Source organism: Taurulus bubalis (assembly GCF_910589615.1).
Source record: "Taurulus bubalis genome assembly, chromosome: 12".
NCBI lineage: Eukaryota > Metazoa > Chordata > Actinopteri > Perciformes > Cottidae > Taurulus > Taurulus bubalis.
The window spans coordinates 10,873,310-10,892,187 of NC_136600.1; the positions used below are offsets into that span (position 1 = coordinate 10,873,310).

General features: G+C 42.8%; 1 protein-coding gene across 1 annotated transcript; it reads right to left on the minus strand.

The window, feature by feature from the left end:
* Positions 1–777: 777 nt before the first annotated feature.
* On the minus strand, positions 778–17,501 carry LOC306745250 (uncharacterized protein; the record flags this gene model as incomplete). The annotated part of the gene is made up of 12 exons (XM_079228003.1): positions 778–1,003; positions 4,352–4,485; positions 5,300–5,426; positions 5,508–5,632; positions 10,802–10,947; positions 11,595–11,763; positions 12,112–12,233; positions 12,544–12,684; positions 13,059–13,219; positions 13,947–14,122; positions 15,371–15,510; positions 17,056–17,501. 12 exons carry the CDS (start codon positions 17,499–17,501, stop codon positions 878–880), a joined length of 2,013 nt encoding a protein of 670 aa, XP_079084129.1. The 3' UTR covers positions 778–877.
* Positions 17,502–18,878: the final 1,377 nt, after the last annotated feature.

An 18,878-nucleotide genomic window follows, 5' to 3' on the forward strand; every position in this document is an offset into this window, starting at 1 on the left:
TAATTCATAATTTTTTACCCCAAATAAAAAAGGAAAATAGCAGTGATTGAATTTGTTCGTGAACCTAAAATATGCATATATTCTTGAATCTGTGCACAAATAGATAGAAACCGTTTTGCTATTGAGGCTTAAAGTTTGTCTGAAGTTTAACACTGCTCCTTCCCCAATTCTTAGCCCCCTACATTCGACGCCACTTGCCCGGACCCCTCCCCTCTTCGAACTCGGCCTTCATCATCTTAACTAGGCACCTGTAAGATTTTACTTGCACAGGAACAAAATCTTCCCCCAGACCGACGTATAAACGGCACAATGATACACAGACTTAGGAGGAGAAAATAAATTCATACTTCCGCAGCTGGGAATAAAAAGCTAGTATTGTAGCTGCTTCGCAACATCAAGTTGGCAGTTGACACAAATGGCTAAAATAAGACAAGAGAATGCCAGCGAGAAGCGCTTGTTCCTATAAGGAGGAAGATGACTCACTGAGAAACACTTTCTACACTTCAACGTTTCAAGTTGGACGTGATCACATGTAATTAGTGAGGAGAGGCTGCTCTCAGAACGATGCATCTCCAGCTCGAGTGGCCATTCTGCTGCAAGGCTTCTTCTTGTTGACTTCAGAGTAACATCTCGAAGACGTAAATGGTCAGCCGTGTTGGGGCGAATGTGTCGAGTGATATTTTGTCCATTGGCGCTTTGTATTTATTAAGCCCAAAGGTTGCTTCCTGTCTACGTCAACGAAACAGCAGCACGAGTAACAGAGACAGTCGGTGAAAGCAGTAGGAAAAAATATACATTTAATCTTTGACTTTGAATGTACATTCAGAGTTAATTAATTAAAATCGCCATTATAAATGTTGAGTTTTACAGAGGGGCATCATTTGTAAAAGACAAGAAAAGAAGACATGACGATGTATCCAGGCTCCTTAGATGGATTAGGATCCTTCCCTTGGAATAAGCCGAAGTAGACGACGGTGTTGGATTCAAACTCGCTCATGTTCAGCTGAAAGAGGACAGGAGCAAACAGAAAGCCACAAACCCCAGTAAATAAACAAACAAGCACCATTTCAATCTCACAGGTATCTTCATCGGGCAAACGATGACGTCATTGTATCCGTAAGCACACGTCAATCAGATGTCTGTGATCCGTAAGAGTACAAATCGTAGACTGCATGAAAGAAGTGGACGAAGTAGTCGTGACATCACACATTTGTTTGTGAATTGCGCTTTTTGAAACCTCGCGTTTGAAAGTGTGGTCGTCGCCATCTTGTTTTTTTGCAACCAGGGAACGGAAGTGGCCGTATTTGGACTCCAGAGGAGTGGCGTAGAGACGTGGCCCGGTAGCGATCTGTCAATCACTGTGTAGACCCGCCCCTAAAGCATACTGCTTTATGGTCTGTTTGACTCTAAATGGACCATAATTTATTAAATACACACCATGCTGTATTGAAGAAGGCTTGAAACTAGAGATTGAGACATAAACTCATGTTTACTGAGGTAATGAATCAAGAGAAAAGTAGAGTAATTTTCTATAGACTTCTATACAGTTAGAGGAGTCGCCTAGTGCAGTGATTCTTAACCATAGGGCCGCTGCCCCCCATTCGGCCGCGAGCGCCACCTAGAGGGCCGCCAAAAACGTCCCGTTTTTCACCTGTGGGCCGTGAGGGCCGCGTAAACGCATAGGTAATGAATTGAAGACCACTTGGTGGCGGTAATGCGTCAGTTATTTAACAAGCTCCAATAAGCAGAAGAAGACACTCAGCCAGCAGCTAACTAGCCTGTAGCGAAAGTTATAGAGAAGTATTTAAAACAAAATAATGAAGATGAAAGTGCTGCTGAACACCCCCCAAACGTCTAAATGTTTGTGCAAGAATAATCCTGACTTCACAAAGTAGGGCTTTGTGAACGGAGGAAACAAGCCGGAGCCCTGAGCCTGTGTGGAGTGTGGGCTAATGCTAGCGCAGCACTGAAGGCTTCAAAGCTGAGGCATATCTAAAGACCAAACATACAACGCTCGTGAGAAAGCCGGTAGGATTTTTCAAGAGAAAGGACGATGTACTCCAGATGCAGAAAAGGCCTGTCTGTCACTGACAAGCAATTCCAAATGTGCTGTGAAAGCCAGCTGTTACAGATATGAAGAGCAACTTCTGGTTCTGCAAAAATGAAGACTGCTGTAGCCTATCATTCACATCATAAGGCTATATTTTAATTTGCACTTTATTAAAATGTTATTTACAGTTTATTTAATTTGAAAAGTATTATTTTGAAGTGTGCACATGTCTGCACACTCATAGTTGCCCAATAATTGTGAACACACAGATATTCTAAAGTAAAAACCTCACTTTTATTGTCTTAAACATTCAAGTTTGAGGTTTATTAACATTGTGGATTAACCAAGAGCACTGAAGTAGTTCAATAATACAATTAATCCTAAAAAAAACTACTACTAATAAAACTACTTTCCTAATAATTGGGCAGTGCATTTCTTTTATTACCACATTATGTATTTATCAAAAAAAAAATCTCCGTTTTTTTTTTAGTCCTCCTTGTTTTTGTAGAACAATCGAATAATTAGTTATTTGTGTGTTAATACACCTGACTTGAGCCTTTAAATTAGTTATTGTATTAGCTTGATTTGTTCCATGACTTGTTGTCTGTGCAGGTCTACATACACATGATCAATAAATGTCTTTGTGATGTTCACATTGTATCATGTAATTTATTTGCCAAGGTTTTTGCTTGTTGAACTGTAGGTAGATTTGATTTAGTTATTGACTACAAGTCAAACCAAGAGTGTGATCAATTTGATCAACACATAGTACTTGAAAAGTTGGGCCCCGAGGTCAAAAAGGTTAAGAACCCCTGGCCTAGTGGACAGTAGAGAGAATGGAAGTTCAAAGCACTTCAGCATTGACTTCACTTTTCAGAACTCAAGGTTGCCGCCTGGTACAAATGTAGCTTCCCCAAAATTAAAACCAGTCAGGACAAAGAAAACAGCCTGATACACCATGAAGATTAGAAGAATTAAAGACACGTTGAAACAACCAAATGTAGAAACTTATCAAATCTGACATTCGTGTGTAACATTTTTTCACACACAAATCCTACAGGGAATCTGATCTCAGGTCTGTGCTGAGAACAGGAGAGCACTCCATTAATTCTAAATGGTTTACTTCACTCAAATGTTTTACTTCAGTATGACCTCGACTTCACTGCCTGTTTCTTGTGAAGCTACTGGAGGAAGAGAGGCTTCAAACCTGTCCTCAATAACCCTGATCATGTGTGAGCGTCTCAAGCGGAAAATCTCAGACTGGTGATGATTCTTTGTGGGTTCACCAATACGAACAAAACTTTTCATATTGCAAATTTAACCATCTAAGAAGTCGTCATTGGAAACCGTTTGCAAAAGGGCGGGGACTTTAAGCTGATTGGATGAACCATCTGTCAATCAAACTCTTACTGAAGCCAGTCGAGTCATTCAAGCCATCCGTGCAGTTTTTTGCTCTTCTTTCCGTGAACAAATACTCCCCAGTTCTTATATAACGGATGCCATGTAGGCCATTGTTGTTTTAAACAAGCAGCCGCCGCTCCGTGTTGTGACCACGAACCAACCACGACCGCTCAGACATAAACGCTTCACTTGAAGATAGATTTTCGTGAGATGCTGCAGTTCTCTCATGATCTTGTGATATCGCTAGAATCACAAGATCATGGACCAAATAATTGCGATTCAAGATATTATATATTTATATTATATAAACATGCTTAAAACACTAAAACATTACTTTAACTGACATCTTGTGAACAAACACATATTTGCTATATCTTTTTGTAGTGAAAAACAACAAACAAATAAAGGATAAATAATAAAATATTGTGATTCTGTTCCTTCTCATTTAATAATTCCTGTATTTCATGCTATGCAATGTATCCCTCTCAAACATCATCTCTGACCCACTACAAAAGTGTCTAGGTTTCACTTCTCCACCATGACAGCGAGCTACAGCATTTTCGTCTCTCGGGACGATATTAAAGAAATTCCCCACAAAATGAATTTATTGTGAGTGTTTTTATTGCAATCCGTGATATAATCCTGTCTCGTCCCATCCCCTTGATCCAGCTGCCGTGCAAATTAATTAAACAGCTGTTGTAGACTAAATGGAAAACGTTCGAGATCGATAATGCAAATAGAATCAAATGATGACATTTGGGGTCACGGTATGTAATATATATATACATATATATATATATATATATATATATATATATATATATATATATATATATATACATATACATATACATATACATACACACACACATATACATACATACACACAGATATCTGTACCTGTTTAGTGACATCTGTCCTCCAGGGGTCGACTTGGAGTCCGTCACACCAACCTCCTCGTCCGTACAGCCACGTACCGTGTTCATTTGGTACGGCGCCCTCTTTCACCCGCAGAGTGCAGCCCAGCGGCGTTCCTGATGGTTCCCCAACCACGACGCCACAATACATGTGAGAAAACAAAGACAAGATCTTAACAGTCGAGCGGCTGTAGCTCATGGGGATGAGTGGTCGTCCTCCAACCACAAGGTAGCCGGTTCGAACGCCAGTCTCCCCACAGTTTGCATGTCGAAGTGTCCTTGAGCAAGAACCATGCTCCCCGGGTGCTTCTAAGCAGCCCACTGCTAAATAAATTTGCTATGGATGGGTTAAATACAGAGAGGTATGTAATAAAGAAAAAGGTGAAATATTCTGACTCATATGTGAGGACTTCTTGAAAAGTTTTATGTCATCATGACCAAAAGGTTTATACGCAACTTTTGTAAACAACAAGGACAACATGCGAGAGCATCAACAAGGGCACAAGTTGCAGCTGGCCAATCCAAAATACATTTTACTGAAATTTCATGAGTAAAATTACGGTTGAACTTGTTACTTGAGCATTAAATAGGCAAACACTAAACTTTTACTGCCAATTTAAAAGAGGATGCCTTTCAAAACTTACTATCGAGATAAAAAAAAAAAACTCTCACCTCAAGGTCCATTTCTGGATCTTTCAATTATATTAATGATTACATTTGTTTTTTCTGAACACCTCAACCTAATAGCCACTTAGATGAGAAGTCCTTAAAAGGGCTCAGAAAACTGGAAACATAAACATCTAAATGAGCAAACTCCATCTGCTGAGGAAGAGATGTGATCAAAAGCTCCACAGCAGCTACTTATATGAACGGTGAGATGGGATCATTTGGTCAAAGACCTGCAGCAAAAGCTCCTTTGTGCGTCTCTTACCTGCAGAATCAAACGTGAGGGTGTTGTTAAAGACGTCGTTGATCAGGAAGTGGTGGGAGGTGACGCAAAATTCTCCACAGCTGTTGTCGTCATAGCCGTGGGCAGTGATGACGGCGTACAGCTCCACCTGAGCACAGACACACAAACGATTGCTGACGGACGGAGCGCATCGGATTACATGATCAGGGATCGGCGTCAGAGCCGTTACCTTTCTGGTTGATGCTGGGACGGACACTTTGGTTGGCTGGTATCGCTTGTTGTAGTTTTTGTCGAAGGTTCCCCCGCTGTACAGTGGCATCACTCTGAAGGGGCGGAGCTTCTCTACTTCATAATCTGCAACATAGATGGCTTTGAGGCTCATTAAAAGGTTTGCACAGTAGCTACTTGACAAAACGACAGCGGCGGAAGAGGAATTTGAAGAGTCACGTTCATGAAACTGTGAAACCTACAATAAACCATAAATGATCAATGCAAAGCACCACGTGACACACATATATATATATATATATATATATATATATATATATATATATATGTGTGTAAGAGCCTGCCGATCAATGGTTCTTCCCGCTGAATCGTCGAGCAGTATTTATATTTATATTTCAGCAATCAGACTGATTGCTTTCCAACTTGCCAAAATGATTGCGATAATCAGTGGCATCCACAAACTGAAAATGGAAGTTTGACAAGCTGCTAGATAGAAATTAAAAAATTGTGTTCATTGTACTGCAGCATCAACAATTCTAAATGGTTGAACAGTGCAAATAAGTCAAATGCTGTAATATTATTTTTGCAAAAGATTTGCATACAGCCATATTTCAAAACAAAATTGGCAGAAGAATATCTTCATAAAATCCCCCAAACATTATGCCAGACAGGCTCCTGTTATATTTCGAACAAACCTCTGAGTCATTATCATGAAGATTGATTTTTTCTTTTCTTAAGGAAGCTAATTCAAAGTATTTCCAGGAACTGAAAGCTGTATCTTTGCTGTGTGTCATCTTCCAGTAACTTAAGGGACAGACTGTTCCTTCCTGCGGAGAGATTTTTGCTCTCTGCTTTTTGAAGAATTCTCTGAAAATGGACAGAAAATGTGGGATCACGGTGTTTCAGTCGCAGCGCTCCGTTCCCACAGTGTCACCGTGTCCCCCAGATCAGATCTAAGCAGCAAATTATTGTAAATTTGGTGTTGAGAAAAAAAAGCTTTGACAGCAAGAGTGCTACAAACAATACTGAATAATACATAGTACATAGTTTCAGCTTCATGTTGTTGCTGATAAAATGGTGCAGATCTGAGCAATTTTGCATAAAAAAAAGAGTGAATAATATTTGATGTTGTGTTTAACAGCACCAGAACAGTTCAACACTGGAGTGCTGGGTTGATGACATTATTTTATACTTGTAATTTAATAAAAAAAATAGACTTGTGAGTATATTGTTTATATAGGAATATTTATATTTTATTTGAAATATTAATTTGTATAGTAAATAGTAAATGAGACTGAGAAAAACTGGTGGATTTGTGGGATGTAAACAGGAAGTAAGTCAGATGTGAGTCAGACTTTGAGCCACATCTTTTTAGCTTATATTTGTTTTACGTTTTAACAAACTTTTACCATTAACCTTTTAAGCCCCGTGGCAGTTGTTAGGTTTTCTACTTGAAATAGCATACCCAAACTAAAAAGGGTGTATCTCTGCAACCACAAGGGCTATTTGAATAATTTTGGTGTTATAATAAAGGCAACCCATGTGAGCTTTTGGTCAGATGTGTAAATATTAGTATATATGTTGCTGGCTAAGAGTAAATAAAGATTGAAACACAGAAAAAATAGAAGTTTCAGGTCCGCCTATAAAAAAAAGCACTTTCAGGATGATTATCTCCTTGAAATGATGCTTCACTAAGCCCTGAAGCTCTCCCAAATCATAGCACAATATGTGAACAGTCTCTCTGCAATGTTTTCACTTGAAAAAGTGAAGCAGAACAAAGTCAGAGAGGTAAAGTACAGAGAGAATTCAGGCAAGGTTTAAAAAATTTGCATTTCGGCACTTTTGCGCATATTTTCGCGCATCTGTGACATTTTAATTTTTTCATGTAGCATTTATTGATTTACGGCCCACGGAATGACGCTACCTCGCCCCGGACAAGGGAAACCGGGGCACCCTCCCGGAGCCAGACCCGGGAGGGGAGCTCGACGGCGAGCGTCTGGTGGCCGGGCTTTCACCCATGGGGCCCGGTCGGGCTCAGCCCGAAAAAAGATCATGGACCAGCAACCGTGTGGACTCATCACCCGCGGGGGGAAGCATCGGGGTCGGGTGCTATGCAGACCGGGCGGCGGGCCAGGCGGGAGACCTGGGCGAGCCGATCGCCTGCAGCATAGACTAGCTCTAGGGACGTGGAACGTCACCTCGCTAGCGGGGAAAGAGCCGGAGCTGGTGCAGGAGGTGGAGCGGTACCAGCTAGATATAGTTGGGCTCACCTCCACGCACAGCATGGGCTCTGGAACCAAGCTCCTGGAGAAGGGTTGGACTTTGTCCTTTTCTGGAGTTGCCCTGGGTGAGAGGCGCCGGGCGGGAGTGGGGATACTCACGAGCCCCCGGCTGGGCGCCGCTATGTTGGAATTTTCCCCGGAGAACGAGAGAGTCGCCTCCCTGCGCCTACGGGTTGCGGGGAGTAAGGCTCTGACTGTTGTTTGTGCTTATGCACCGAACAGCATTTCGGAGTATCCGGCCTTCTTGGAGTCGGTGGGAGGGGTCCTGCCGACTCCATAGTTCTCCTGGGAGACTTCAACGTTCACGTCGGCAATGACAGAGAAACCTGGCGGGGCGTGATTGGGAGGAACGGCTTGCCCGATCTGAACCCGAACTGTGTTTTGTTGTTGGACTTCTGTGCTAGCCACAGTTTGTCCATAACGAACACCATGTCCGAGCATAAGGTGGCTCATAAGTGTACCTGGTACCAGAACACCTTAGGCCGGAGATTAATGATCGACTTTGTAGTCGTCTGATCTGAGTTATCTGATCTGCAGCCGTATGTCTTGGACACTCGGGTGAAGAGAGGAGCAGAGCTGTCAACTGATCACCACCTGGTGGTGAGTTGGATCAGATGGTGGGGGAGTCGGCTAGAGAGACCTGGCAAGGCCAAACGTGTAGTGAGGGTGAACTGGGAACGTCTGGCAGAGGATCCTGTCCGGGAGGTCTTCAACTCCCACCTCCGGAAGAGCTTCTCACACATCCCGAGGGAGGCTGGGGACATGGAATCCGAGTGGACCATGTTCAGAGCCTCTATTGTGGACGCGGCCGCAACCCGAGAACCCGGTGGTGGACACCGGGGGTGAGGGAAGCCGTCAAGCTGAAGAAGGAGGCCTTTCGGGCCTGGTTGGCCCAGGGGTCTCCTGATGCAGCTGACGGGTACCGGCAGGCCAGAAGGGCTGCAGCTGTGGCTGTCGCGGATGCTAAAACCCGGGAGGAGTTCGGGGAGACCATGGAGAAGGACTTTCGGTTGGCCTCAAGGAGGTTCTGGCAAACCATCCGGCGGCTCAGGAAGGGAAAGCAGGGCCTACCCCAGGCTGTTCTTAGCGGGGGTGGGGGGACTGCTGACCCGGACTGTGGACATCGTCGGGCGGTGCGGACAGTGCGGATTCCGTCCCGGCCGTGGAACAGTGGACCAGCTCTTTACCCTCGCAAGACTACTGGAGGGGTCCTGGGAGTTCGGCCAACCAGTCTACATGTGCTTTGTAGACCTGGAGAAAGCTTTCGACCGGGTCCCTCGGGGGTTTTTGTGGGGGGTGCTGCGGGAGTATGGGGTGCCGGAGAGGATCCGGTTCGGGAGTCTCGGGATCGCCTCTCTGCTGTTCGCGGATGATGTGGTCCTGTTTGCCTCCTCGGACCGTGACCTCCAGCATTCACTGGGGCGTTTTGCAGCCGAGTGTGAAGCGGCAGGGATGAGAGTTAGCACCTCCAAATCTGAGGCCATGGTGCTCTGCCGGAAACCGGTGGATTGCTCCCTCCAGGTGGGGACAAACTGCCTACCCCAAGCGAAGGAGTTCAAGTATCTCGGGGTCTTGTTCACGAGTGAGGGTAAGGTGGAGCGGGAGATCGACAGGCGGATCGGTGCGGCTGCAGCTGTAAAACAGCCGCTGTACCGGTCCGTCTTGGTGAAGAGGGAGCTGAGCCGGAAGGCAAAGCTCTCCATTTACTGGTCGGTCTACGTTCCAACCCTCACCTATGGCCACGAACTCTGGGTCGTGACCGAGAGAACGAGGTCTCGGATACAAGCGGCCGAAATGAGCTTCCTCCGTAGAGTGGCCGGGCTCAGCCTTAGAGATAGGGTAAGGAGGGTCAGGAGGGAGCTTGGAGTCGAGTCGCTGCTCCTTCGTGTCGAAAGGAGTCAGCTGAGGTGGTTCGGGCATCTAGTCAGGATGCCTCCTGGACGCCTCCCATTAGAGGTTTTCCAGGCACGTCCAACTGGTAGGAGACCCCAGGGAGGACCAAGGACACGCTGGAGGGATTATATCTGCCGGCTGGCCTTGGAACGCCTCGGGGTCCCCCAGAATGAGCTGGAAAGTGTTGCGGGTGAGAGAGAAGCCTGGATCGGCCTGCTGAACCTGCTGCCACCGCGACCCGACCCCGGATAAGCGGTTGAAATGGATGGATGGATGGGAACCTTATATTTCACTTGTATATGACTTATGGTGTTCAATACACTTGTATCAGTGTGGATTTATGGTGGAAATGCATATTTTCAACAAACAAAAAAAAGTTTCAAAATTTGCTGACTCAGCGATTTATGTTGCTGTGTTCTTTGGTTCATATCTCGGTGATGCTTTGAAGCAGAGGGATTTGGTGAATAGATTTGGAATCTGTGTGAAATTGTCTTGCTTTTTGCTATTTGTCTTTTTCTGATACCTACGGGCTGCTAGTTCCAGAAACATGCAGAGTGGGCTGACTCATGACAAAATTATGATTATGATATTTTAATAATTATTTTAGTTGGTGTTTGAGTTGTGTTGAAATGGCTGACTAATTATTGTAGCCCAGGTTTTCTTGTTTAAGAGTATATATATATATATATATATATATATATATATATATATAATTAAGCTTTAGCAGTTCCTGTATCCAATGTACACATGGATTTACAGACAACTATCCCTGGATTAATTTTATACTGAAAAAAAACACCGTGAAGATTCTCAGGCGAATTCTGGATCACATTGATCTTTTTTATATGATTTGTAATCGGGTTTATGAATATTTTTTTGGAGATAATGGTCTCCTTGCGAAGAGCAAGTCTCACTGAGTCTTGAATGTGTATGATTTTTGGCAATCAGGCCCAAATCAGTGGGTCAAACTACAATTAACTGACCCTTTGTTTTCAGGCCCCTGGAATACACCTGTACCTTTCACCTGAAGCAGCGCTGCCCCACTACACCACCCGCTCACCACAACCACAAACGCCACGATGGGTTTCACACTTTTAGAATGTTTTACGGTGTTTTCTACCCGTTCGATTGCCGACGCTGAATCTCAGGTTGAGGGAGGCGATCCACGGCATCGCCCAGGGGACCGTCTTCATGGTCAGGGTGCACTTGTTGCTGTCTAGCAGGGGGATCAGAGGGGACACGTCTGTCAGCCAGCGCCCAGTACCTCTGCCGAGACAACACATACAGCAGTCATTTCACACACATCTGGTAAAATATCATGAAGTAATTTTTAAATATTTAACATGACATATTAATGAGGATATTTTGAGGTGCGATACGATCTGTTCCCAGTTGTGTTGGTTTTTAATCCACTCTCTCTCTGAATACTCTGTTTATTTGTATGAAATGATCACATCAGACAAAACACATTATCATTTAATTTTCTTTCTTTCTTTCTTTAATTTGGATAGATTCATATTATAGTTTTGTCAGAATCCTTTTTAACAACAATATGTTGTCAAACAATATGACAATAAAATGATTAAATTGCAATACAATTTAAAGTCAGTTGACCACCATATTGCTTTTTCCCCTAGCAAGTGAAGAGCAATTTAACGGTATATAGGTCAATATACTATTGTGCTTAAGTATGTATCAATAGAAAGTAGCAAAACTGACCTATTATATATCTCAGATTTGAATTGCCTTCAATTTAGATATATTACAATGTTTCAGAATTCTAAAAGACCCAAAGACAGTACATACAGATGAATGTATTCCACAAAAGCTGTAAATTATTTATATGAGTAGCAATTCATATGATTACCTGTTGTGTTCTTTTCCTATCGGAGTATTTTACATCGTCATCTTACCTGCGGAAGGCAGTGATCCATCGGCCCAGCTCCGTGTCACAGGACGGGCCGAGGGGGTCGCAGCAGACGAACAGCTGCACCGTATGATCCCAGTGAGCGCAGGACGAGTCTCTCCTGCCGGGACACGACAGGGACGCATCCAGCTCCAGCACGTCGAAGTCCGACAGCGCTGCAGAGAGACGTCATGTTCCAATGTCAGTGTCACTTGAACGCTCGACTTGGCTCATGTTCCCGTTGTAAGAGTTCACATGGTTGGAGGGTCAGCGGGTGGTGTGCGGTCACTGATGGATGCTTGTTTGTTCGTCCACTTATACCTTAACTACATGGGAAGAGTTTGCAAAACCTGGAATAAACTTTCTTTGCACATCTATGGTTTCGCTACTATGAAACACAATCGGACAGCTTGACTTAAAACTCTTTATTTAGAGAATAATATATCTTGTCTTGGTTTCAGAGAAGAGAGTTTTAGCTTAAATCCAGTTGGTTATTAAGACTGGGTTGTTGTTGATGAAGTTACCTATCGGCAGGTCGACCGTGGCCACCGCTCCTTTCTCTCCCTGCATCTGGACTTTGTCAAAAACTGAAACGACCTTTGCAGGACTTTGAAGTTTGATCTGCAGAGCTGCATAGAAATCAAACCTTGGAGACAAAGAACAAAGTCAGAGACAAATGCAAAAAAAAATACATTTCACACATAAAACTGTTTCAAATACCTAGGTTGATAGAGATATATATATATATATATATATATATATATATATATATATATATATATATATATATATATATATATATATATATATATACACACATATGTGTGTGTGTGTGTCCGTCCACATCTGAAGTACAGATCTATCATTCTGATAAGTCAAGTTAGTGAATAAGTAAATAAACAAAACAAACTCTTCAGCAGTCGCTCTGCAGAAGAGTTCGGACGCACTGTCCTCACCACTGCGCCTGCCAGTTGACGAAGCTGAACGAGGGGTAAATGAACCAGCCCATCTCAGCCAGCGCCCCCTGATGGTCAATGCCGATGAAGAAGTTCGGGGACGGGGTGTTCTGGAAGGACGCATACACCGGCTGTCCAGACCTACACAGCAAGATCCAGTAGCATCAAACCACAATGAGATAGGCAACGGGGAACAGAAGACGTCACATGTCATACCAGATGGTGTCAAATCCATTTTAACGAGCTTAAATCAACCGATAACTTTTAAACACATTCACAATCAGATTCTCTGTTCTTTAGAGACACAGAATGATATTTTTCTATTTCCCCGTGAAGAGCTCATGTAATATTTTGGAAACATCACCTTAAAGTTGTGACCAGCTTCAGAAGAGAAGAAGCGAACGGACTTAAGAGAATCATTACTTTAACCTTTAAAGTGTTCAGTTGATCCATGTACAAGGATGTTAATCATCAAAGTGAGGAGGCTTTTAATCCCTCGGGTCAGTCTGTCTTACTCGAGCGCCTGAGCGACAGAAACCTCCAGGTGCACCATGGCAGCGGGGATGGCCAGTGTTGTGTCGCATTCATCCCCGACACAGTTCATGTCCTGGATCGGGTTACCAGGGAGAGCGTACACAAGGACACCAGAGGCGTTGGATTTAGCCATGCTCTGCACCTGGAGGATCAGGGCGGATGAATACATAGCAGATTAAAGTCAAGACTTCCTGTGTTTGTTTGTTTTTTAAATCATGGCCCGGCGGCAAAGAGGAAAAAGCAGTGATTATTTTCATAATCACATAATCTGTTGATTATTCTTTTGAGTTAATTGATTTGGTTCAAAATTTAAGAAAACTGTGAGAAAAGCAAATTATTATTGCTTATTTGGTCCAAAATACAAAAATATTAAATTTACAATGATATAAAACAGAGGCATTGATGGATAAAATGAATAGAAATTATGGTGAATGCCATTAATGTACAGTTAACAGCAACAAAAAAAACACTGGAGCTCAACATATTCAACAAAATAATATGTATTAATTTGAATTTGCCTTAAAAAAAGTAGTGCGTAAGAGGAAATGTTGATTTAGACCAGTAACGTTGTGATGGATACAGTTCAGTGTGAACTGGTCTGTATGCAGTAATTGTGTTCAGTATGTTGTATTTGAACACCCCTCTCATGGAAAAACTGCTTCAAAGCTTCTGGAGGTTGAAACCTTTAACGGTCACGCTTTGAAACAAAAAAAAAAAAGCACAAATCTAGTTGTGTAACTAAGTATGTAGCGTGCTCATAATAGACCAAATATGACTTTGCTGAACGCCATCGCGGACCTTTTCACGATCTGGAGGTACCGAGCTGAGTGGGAAGCGTCACGTTTCATCTCCGATCGCACAAAACGGACCTTAGTGAAGAACGAGCAGTTTCCCTCGGACACCCAGGCCAGAGCTCCCGCCACCGAGGGGGAAGGTCCACACCCGTCACCTGCGTCCATCAGCCGGTACGACCTTGGGTCCCCGCGCATCATGAGCCAGTCGTACCTGGCATCTAGTCTCTTGACGATGATAGGCATGTTCCACCCTGAGAGGACAGAAAATAAGAAGAAAAAAAAAAATCAAGAATACAGTTTATATTTGACTCTTGGAAAAGAGATCGATGTTGTCTTTGTGGCGTGTGGGTTCAACATTAATGTTTTTTTCCACTTGCTGAAAACAATTTGTACTTTTCTCATTACAAATAGTTGTAAAAGCAACAGATACTTAAGTTAATTGTTGTGTTTTATCCGCCCAAACTCCGCAATACGTAGTTAGAGTTTCGCCCACAGCGTCTCTAACGCAACACGGCTGAACTTCCGTTTCCAGAATAATTGAAATAACTTTAACTTCAGCTCACAAACTTTGTCTTTGCCCTCGGCCCTTTTCTCAAAGACGGGGACGGGACGGGACACACAACACTACGAGTGAGTTGCTAGATGTACTAGCCAGACGTGACCTTTTACTTTACTTTACCTGGACAAGCAGGCAATCCTTATTGTTGAGTCTTGACACACCTTCAACCCACCGAGCATTAACACTGCTGCTTGTTAGTTTAAAGACAGAGGCAGACCTGCAGGGTTTAAAACTCTTTGAGCCCTAGGGTTCAATGGGAACCCTTTTATATCAAGTCACAAGGTACAAATCAAGAAAAAAACATGGTATAACCTTTTATAAATGTTTGTACATTTGGGATCTCAAGACACAAGCGAAAAGGAGGCTTTTAGTTTAGTTTATTATTATTTTGTTTGTTGTGTGCTGAAAAAAAGACCATATTCAGCTGGAAAATAGACAAATGAACAGTAAAGTTCAGAGCAGTTGGGATGCTAAGATGACAAGAGTGATGTCCCCGTAATGCATCTTAAATTACGGCTGGGCCATATGGAGAAAATCAAATACCACGGTATTTTTCACCAAATACCTCGAATATCGGTATTGTGAGCTTATTGTAGGGTTGACTACTTGTTGCTTTCACAAAACTTTTACATAATGAAATTGTTGATAAATAATCATCAGTAATGTTGAGATAATGACTAAGTGGATAAAAGCAAAAAATTAAACAGCAGGAACGGTCTTGTAAATTCAGAAAATTACATAATTGTAATGCAGCCTTTAAAACCTGCAAAAGACAACACTTAAAACGATATGTAGTCTCCCATCACGATATTGATATAATATTAATATATTGTTTGTGATAGCAGTATTACTACTCTCTAGTAATAAAAGACAGTCCCACTTCCAATAATCAGTCACAGAATCTGACCCATTGGGGCGGCGCTGAGACGAGGGGTCTTACCCTCGGATTTGAAGACGACCTGGGAGAAGGCACAGCCGCGCCCGGTGCAGCGCCAGTAGTAAAGCACATTGGGTATCCAGTTCCCCAGAGCGAAGACCGGCACCGGGGAGAAGTGCAGTCTGGTCAGAACCTCCTTATTCCTGCAGAAAACATGCAGGAGGTTACATGTGGTTTGACAAAAGGGTCACCAAATATGTTGTGCTAGTTGTAGTTACACATTAATCCACTATTTACAATCCAGTAACATAATATTCTGAAATGTCTCATCCGTTTTATACAGTACTTTTGATTTTGATACTTTAAGCGTATTTTGATGCTAATCCTTTTGTACTTTTACTAAAGTAGAATTTTGAATGCATGGCTTTAACTTGTAACAGAATATGTCGATAATGTCGTATTGCTTCTTTTAAGCATCTGAGCACTTGGTGCATCAGTTCAAATGGACATTTTGTTCTGCAGAATGAAGACAATTTAATGATTTATATGTTGTACTGCCATACTTTGACTAAAGTTTCATGTCCCACTTATACTAAAGAATATGTCTCGAAAGCTGAGCAAAGCTGAGAAACCGCAACTGGTCGAGTTCTCAGTCGCTCTTGACCTTGGCTGAACAGGTTAGATAGAGGCCGCTGTGGCCTTATATGCCCTTGCAACCGCATATTAACACATAAAGCTTGCTTTTGGCCGTTATCGGTCTGGCACAGGGACGGGTGTCTGGTTCCTGTCGTGTGTGGGAGGTTCCGCCTTTGTGCTCTCGGGAGGGTGTCAGACAGTGTGGCTCGCTCTTGTGACCTTTAGATGTCTGAATTACAGATGGACTCAGCTCCCTTTTTCGCTACTAAGACTGCAACAAATATGGAAGTCAGATAAGAGGAAGTCTCACAGAAATGGGATAAATATCCATTGCTCTTAGAGAACGGGGCCCACTCTCATTCTGGGGGTGTGCTGACTGTGTGCAGACTGTATGCAGAGCAGACCATCAGGGGAGCTGAGTCCGAGGCCTTGTAATAGGTATGCATTCCATGTATGTGTAATAATGGCTTAAATAAATAATCTTGATTGTAATATAACCTGTACTGTCAATTCTTGAACACCCGAGGAATTTCCTGGAGAGGAGAATTCAGCCCTTCAAGAATAAATACTTTACTTTTGATACTTAGAGTAGGCTTACGTTTATCTTCTGACACCTCCATGCTTAAACTCAAATAGCATTTTAAAGTATTTCTTCCACTATGGATACGCCCTGTAGTATGTAGAAATGAAAGAACGGCAGGTGTGTCCAGTGATGGAGAAAGTATTCAGCTATTTCATCACAAATAAAAATCCTACATTCAAAATGTTACTCGAGTTAAAGCGCAGATGTGTTATGAGATACAGAGGTATTTTCAGAAAAATGTAAAAGTAAGTAAAAGTACTTGTTATGCAGCTGAAGAAGCAGTTTCATGCTGTAGCTGTAAGGTTGAGCTCATGTCAAGTATGTTAAATACTGCTGGATATTTTAACCGACAACAATGTATAATATTTTGTAAAGTGGTTGTGTAAAACGTTTTTCTTTTTAAAAGACATTTCCTTCTGAGATGTGGTGAAGTGGCAGAAATTGGAAATACTTGTAATAACATTTGTTAAGTTGAGATGGTCTGCATTTGAACACTTTGCCTCAAAACAGTGGTTCTCATCCGGGTCACCTGTGCGTGGCGACGCGTTGCAGCTGGTCCCTCATCCACAGAGCATCGCTGACCGCGGAGTCGTCCAGGGACAGAAAGAGCACCTGGGTGCTGTCGGGCAGCTCCTCCACCAGGCTGGTCAGGGACGACTCCGAGCTCCACATGCACTCCAGGAAGCCCGACTTGTTGGAGAAGGCGTGCACGACGAGCGGTCCACGCAAGGCACCGGGCTCGTAGGAGAACTCCCCGTCCAGAGTCGGGACGCTGAACGCGGCCGCGAGGTCCCCCGGCTCCGGCCCGTCGGGTGTGGCGGCAGCGCTGGATCTCAAGCTGACCTCGTTGTCTCGGGAGTCACAGGCCGCCCCGTAATCGATCAGTTTCGGTTTCCCCGCAGCTTTACCCACGCGAGCTGTCACAACAACGGCAAGGAGCCACAGCACCGAGAACTTTGGACACAATAGCACCATGGTTCCCTGCCCACGGCGGGTGACCGTGAACTCACTACGAACAGCCGAGCATTTATTTTACAGAGTTTATCTGAATAGAACAGTTCGTACTGCTGTTAACCTCTCTCAAAAGGCGCTTTTGTGGATTTCCTAATTCCATCTAGAGACTTGTGAGTAGGGGGCGGGGTGTGCTGCGCTCTACGGTGGCCTGGGCGGGACATGCGAGCGCTAACGAACGAAAACGGGATTTGTGTCGGACTGGTTCCCACGACAACAACGTTGTTAATGATCTTTTCACGTTTTGTTGAGTTAAGATATATGAACTCGTAATTTATAAACCTATAAAATAGTTAAATTATAACTTAACTTGACTATTGTGCGGATTATATTGAGTTCAATTATGAATATATATTATATGAACTTAGTTCATATAATATATATTACTATAATATATTATATTAATTGAGTTCATAATCCGCACAAACGATCTGAAATGACCACAAAGAGACACAAAACGACTAATACAAATGTGACCACACCAAAAATGACCACTTATTACTACTAAAATGACTTAAATAGATGCAAATCGTTCACAAAGAGATGCAGAATGTTTAAAAATAGTGGCAAAACAGCAACAAACTACCTCAAATGTATATTCGTTCATTACTTTAATTGGATGTTGCATATGAAAACATAAAAGATCCAATCAAGTCACATCTTATTTATACAGCCCAATATCACAAATTTGGCTCAATGGGAGGTACAGTCTTTACAGCACACACACTCTGTTAGAGCCTCAATTATAAGGAAAAACTCCCCTTTTAAAAAACCTTTAATGGAAACAGTCATGGAAGAAAGCTCACAAGCAGCAGAGGACAGGCAGATATGTCCAGATAGGAAACAGATTTTTAAAATGTTATACAATCTGAATTAAAAATGAATAGAGCAAGGTATACCACCTAAATTTGGTTATTTTTGGAAGTCCTTTTCCCACTTAATAATCTGAAAATATTCTGACGGCCAGGACGTTTTTCCTCGAGTTGAAACATTTTATACAAAGTTGGTAAACCCAGTAAAAAATGTTTTAGTATCTATAGTGCAGTATTTGTGTGCACCCATCACATGAAACACATACTAATTGTGTCAAAGTGAAGCATGTGACTCACAGAAAAAAATTGCCGGAGACGAGCATCGACCTGTTTCATCCAATCCAGTTGTGCGTAAAAGCCCTTATGCGCAAGAGGAGCGTTAATGGCGAGGGAGGACGCACTGCTGTTCTCTCTATCAGCATCTACGATAATCCAGCAGCAAGGTGGAGAGACTACCTGCACAGTGCGCACACATATTGATCATTTGCTGTAATCCAGGAGAAAGGTATTCAGTTTTTACTTATTTCTT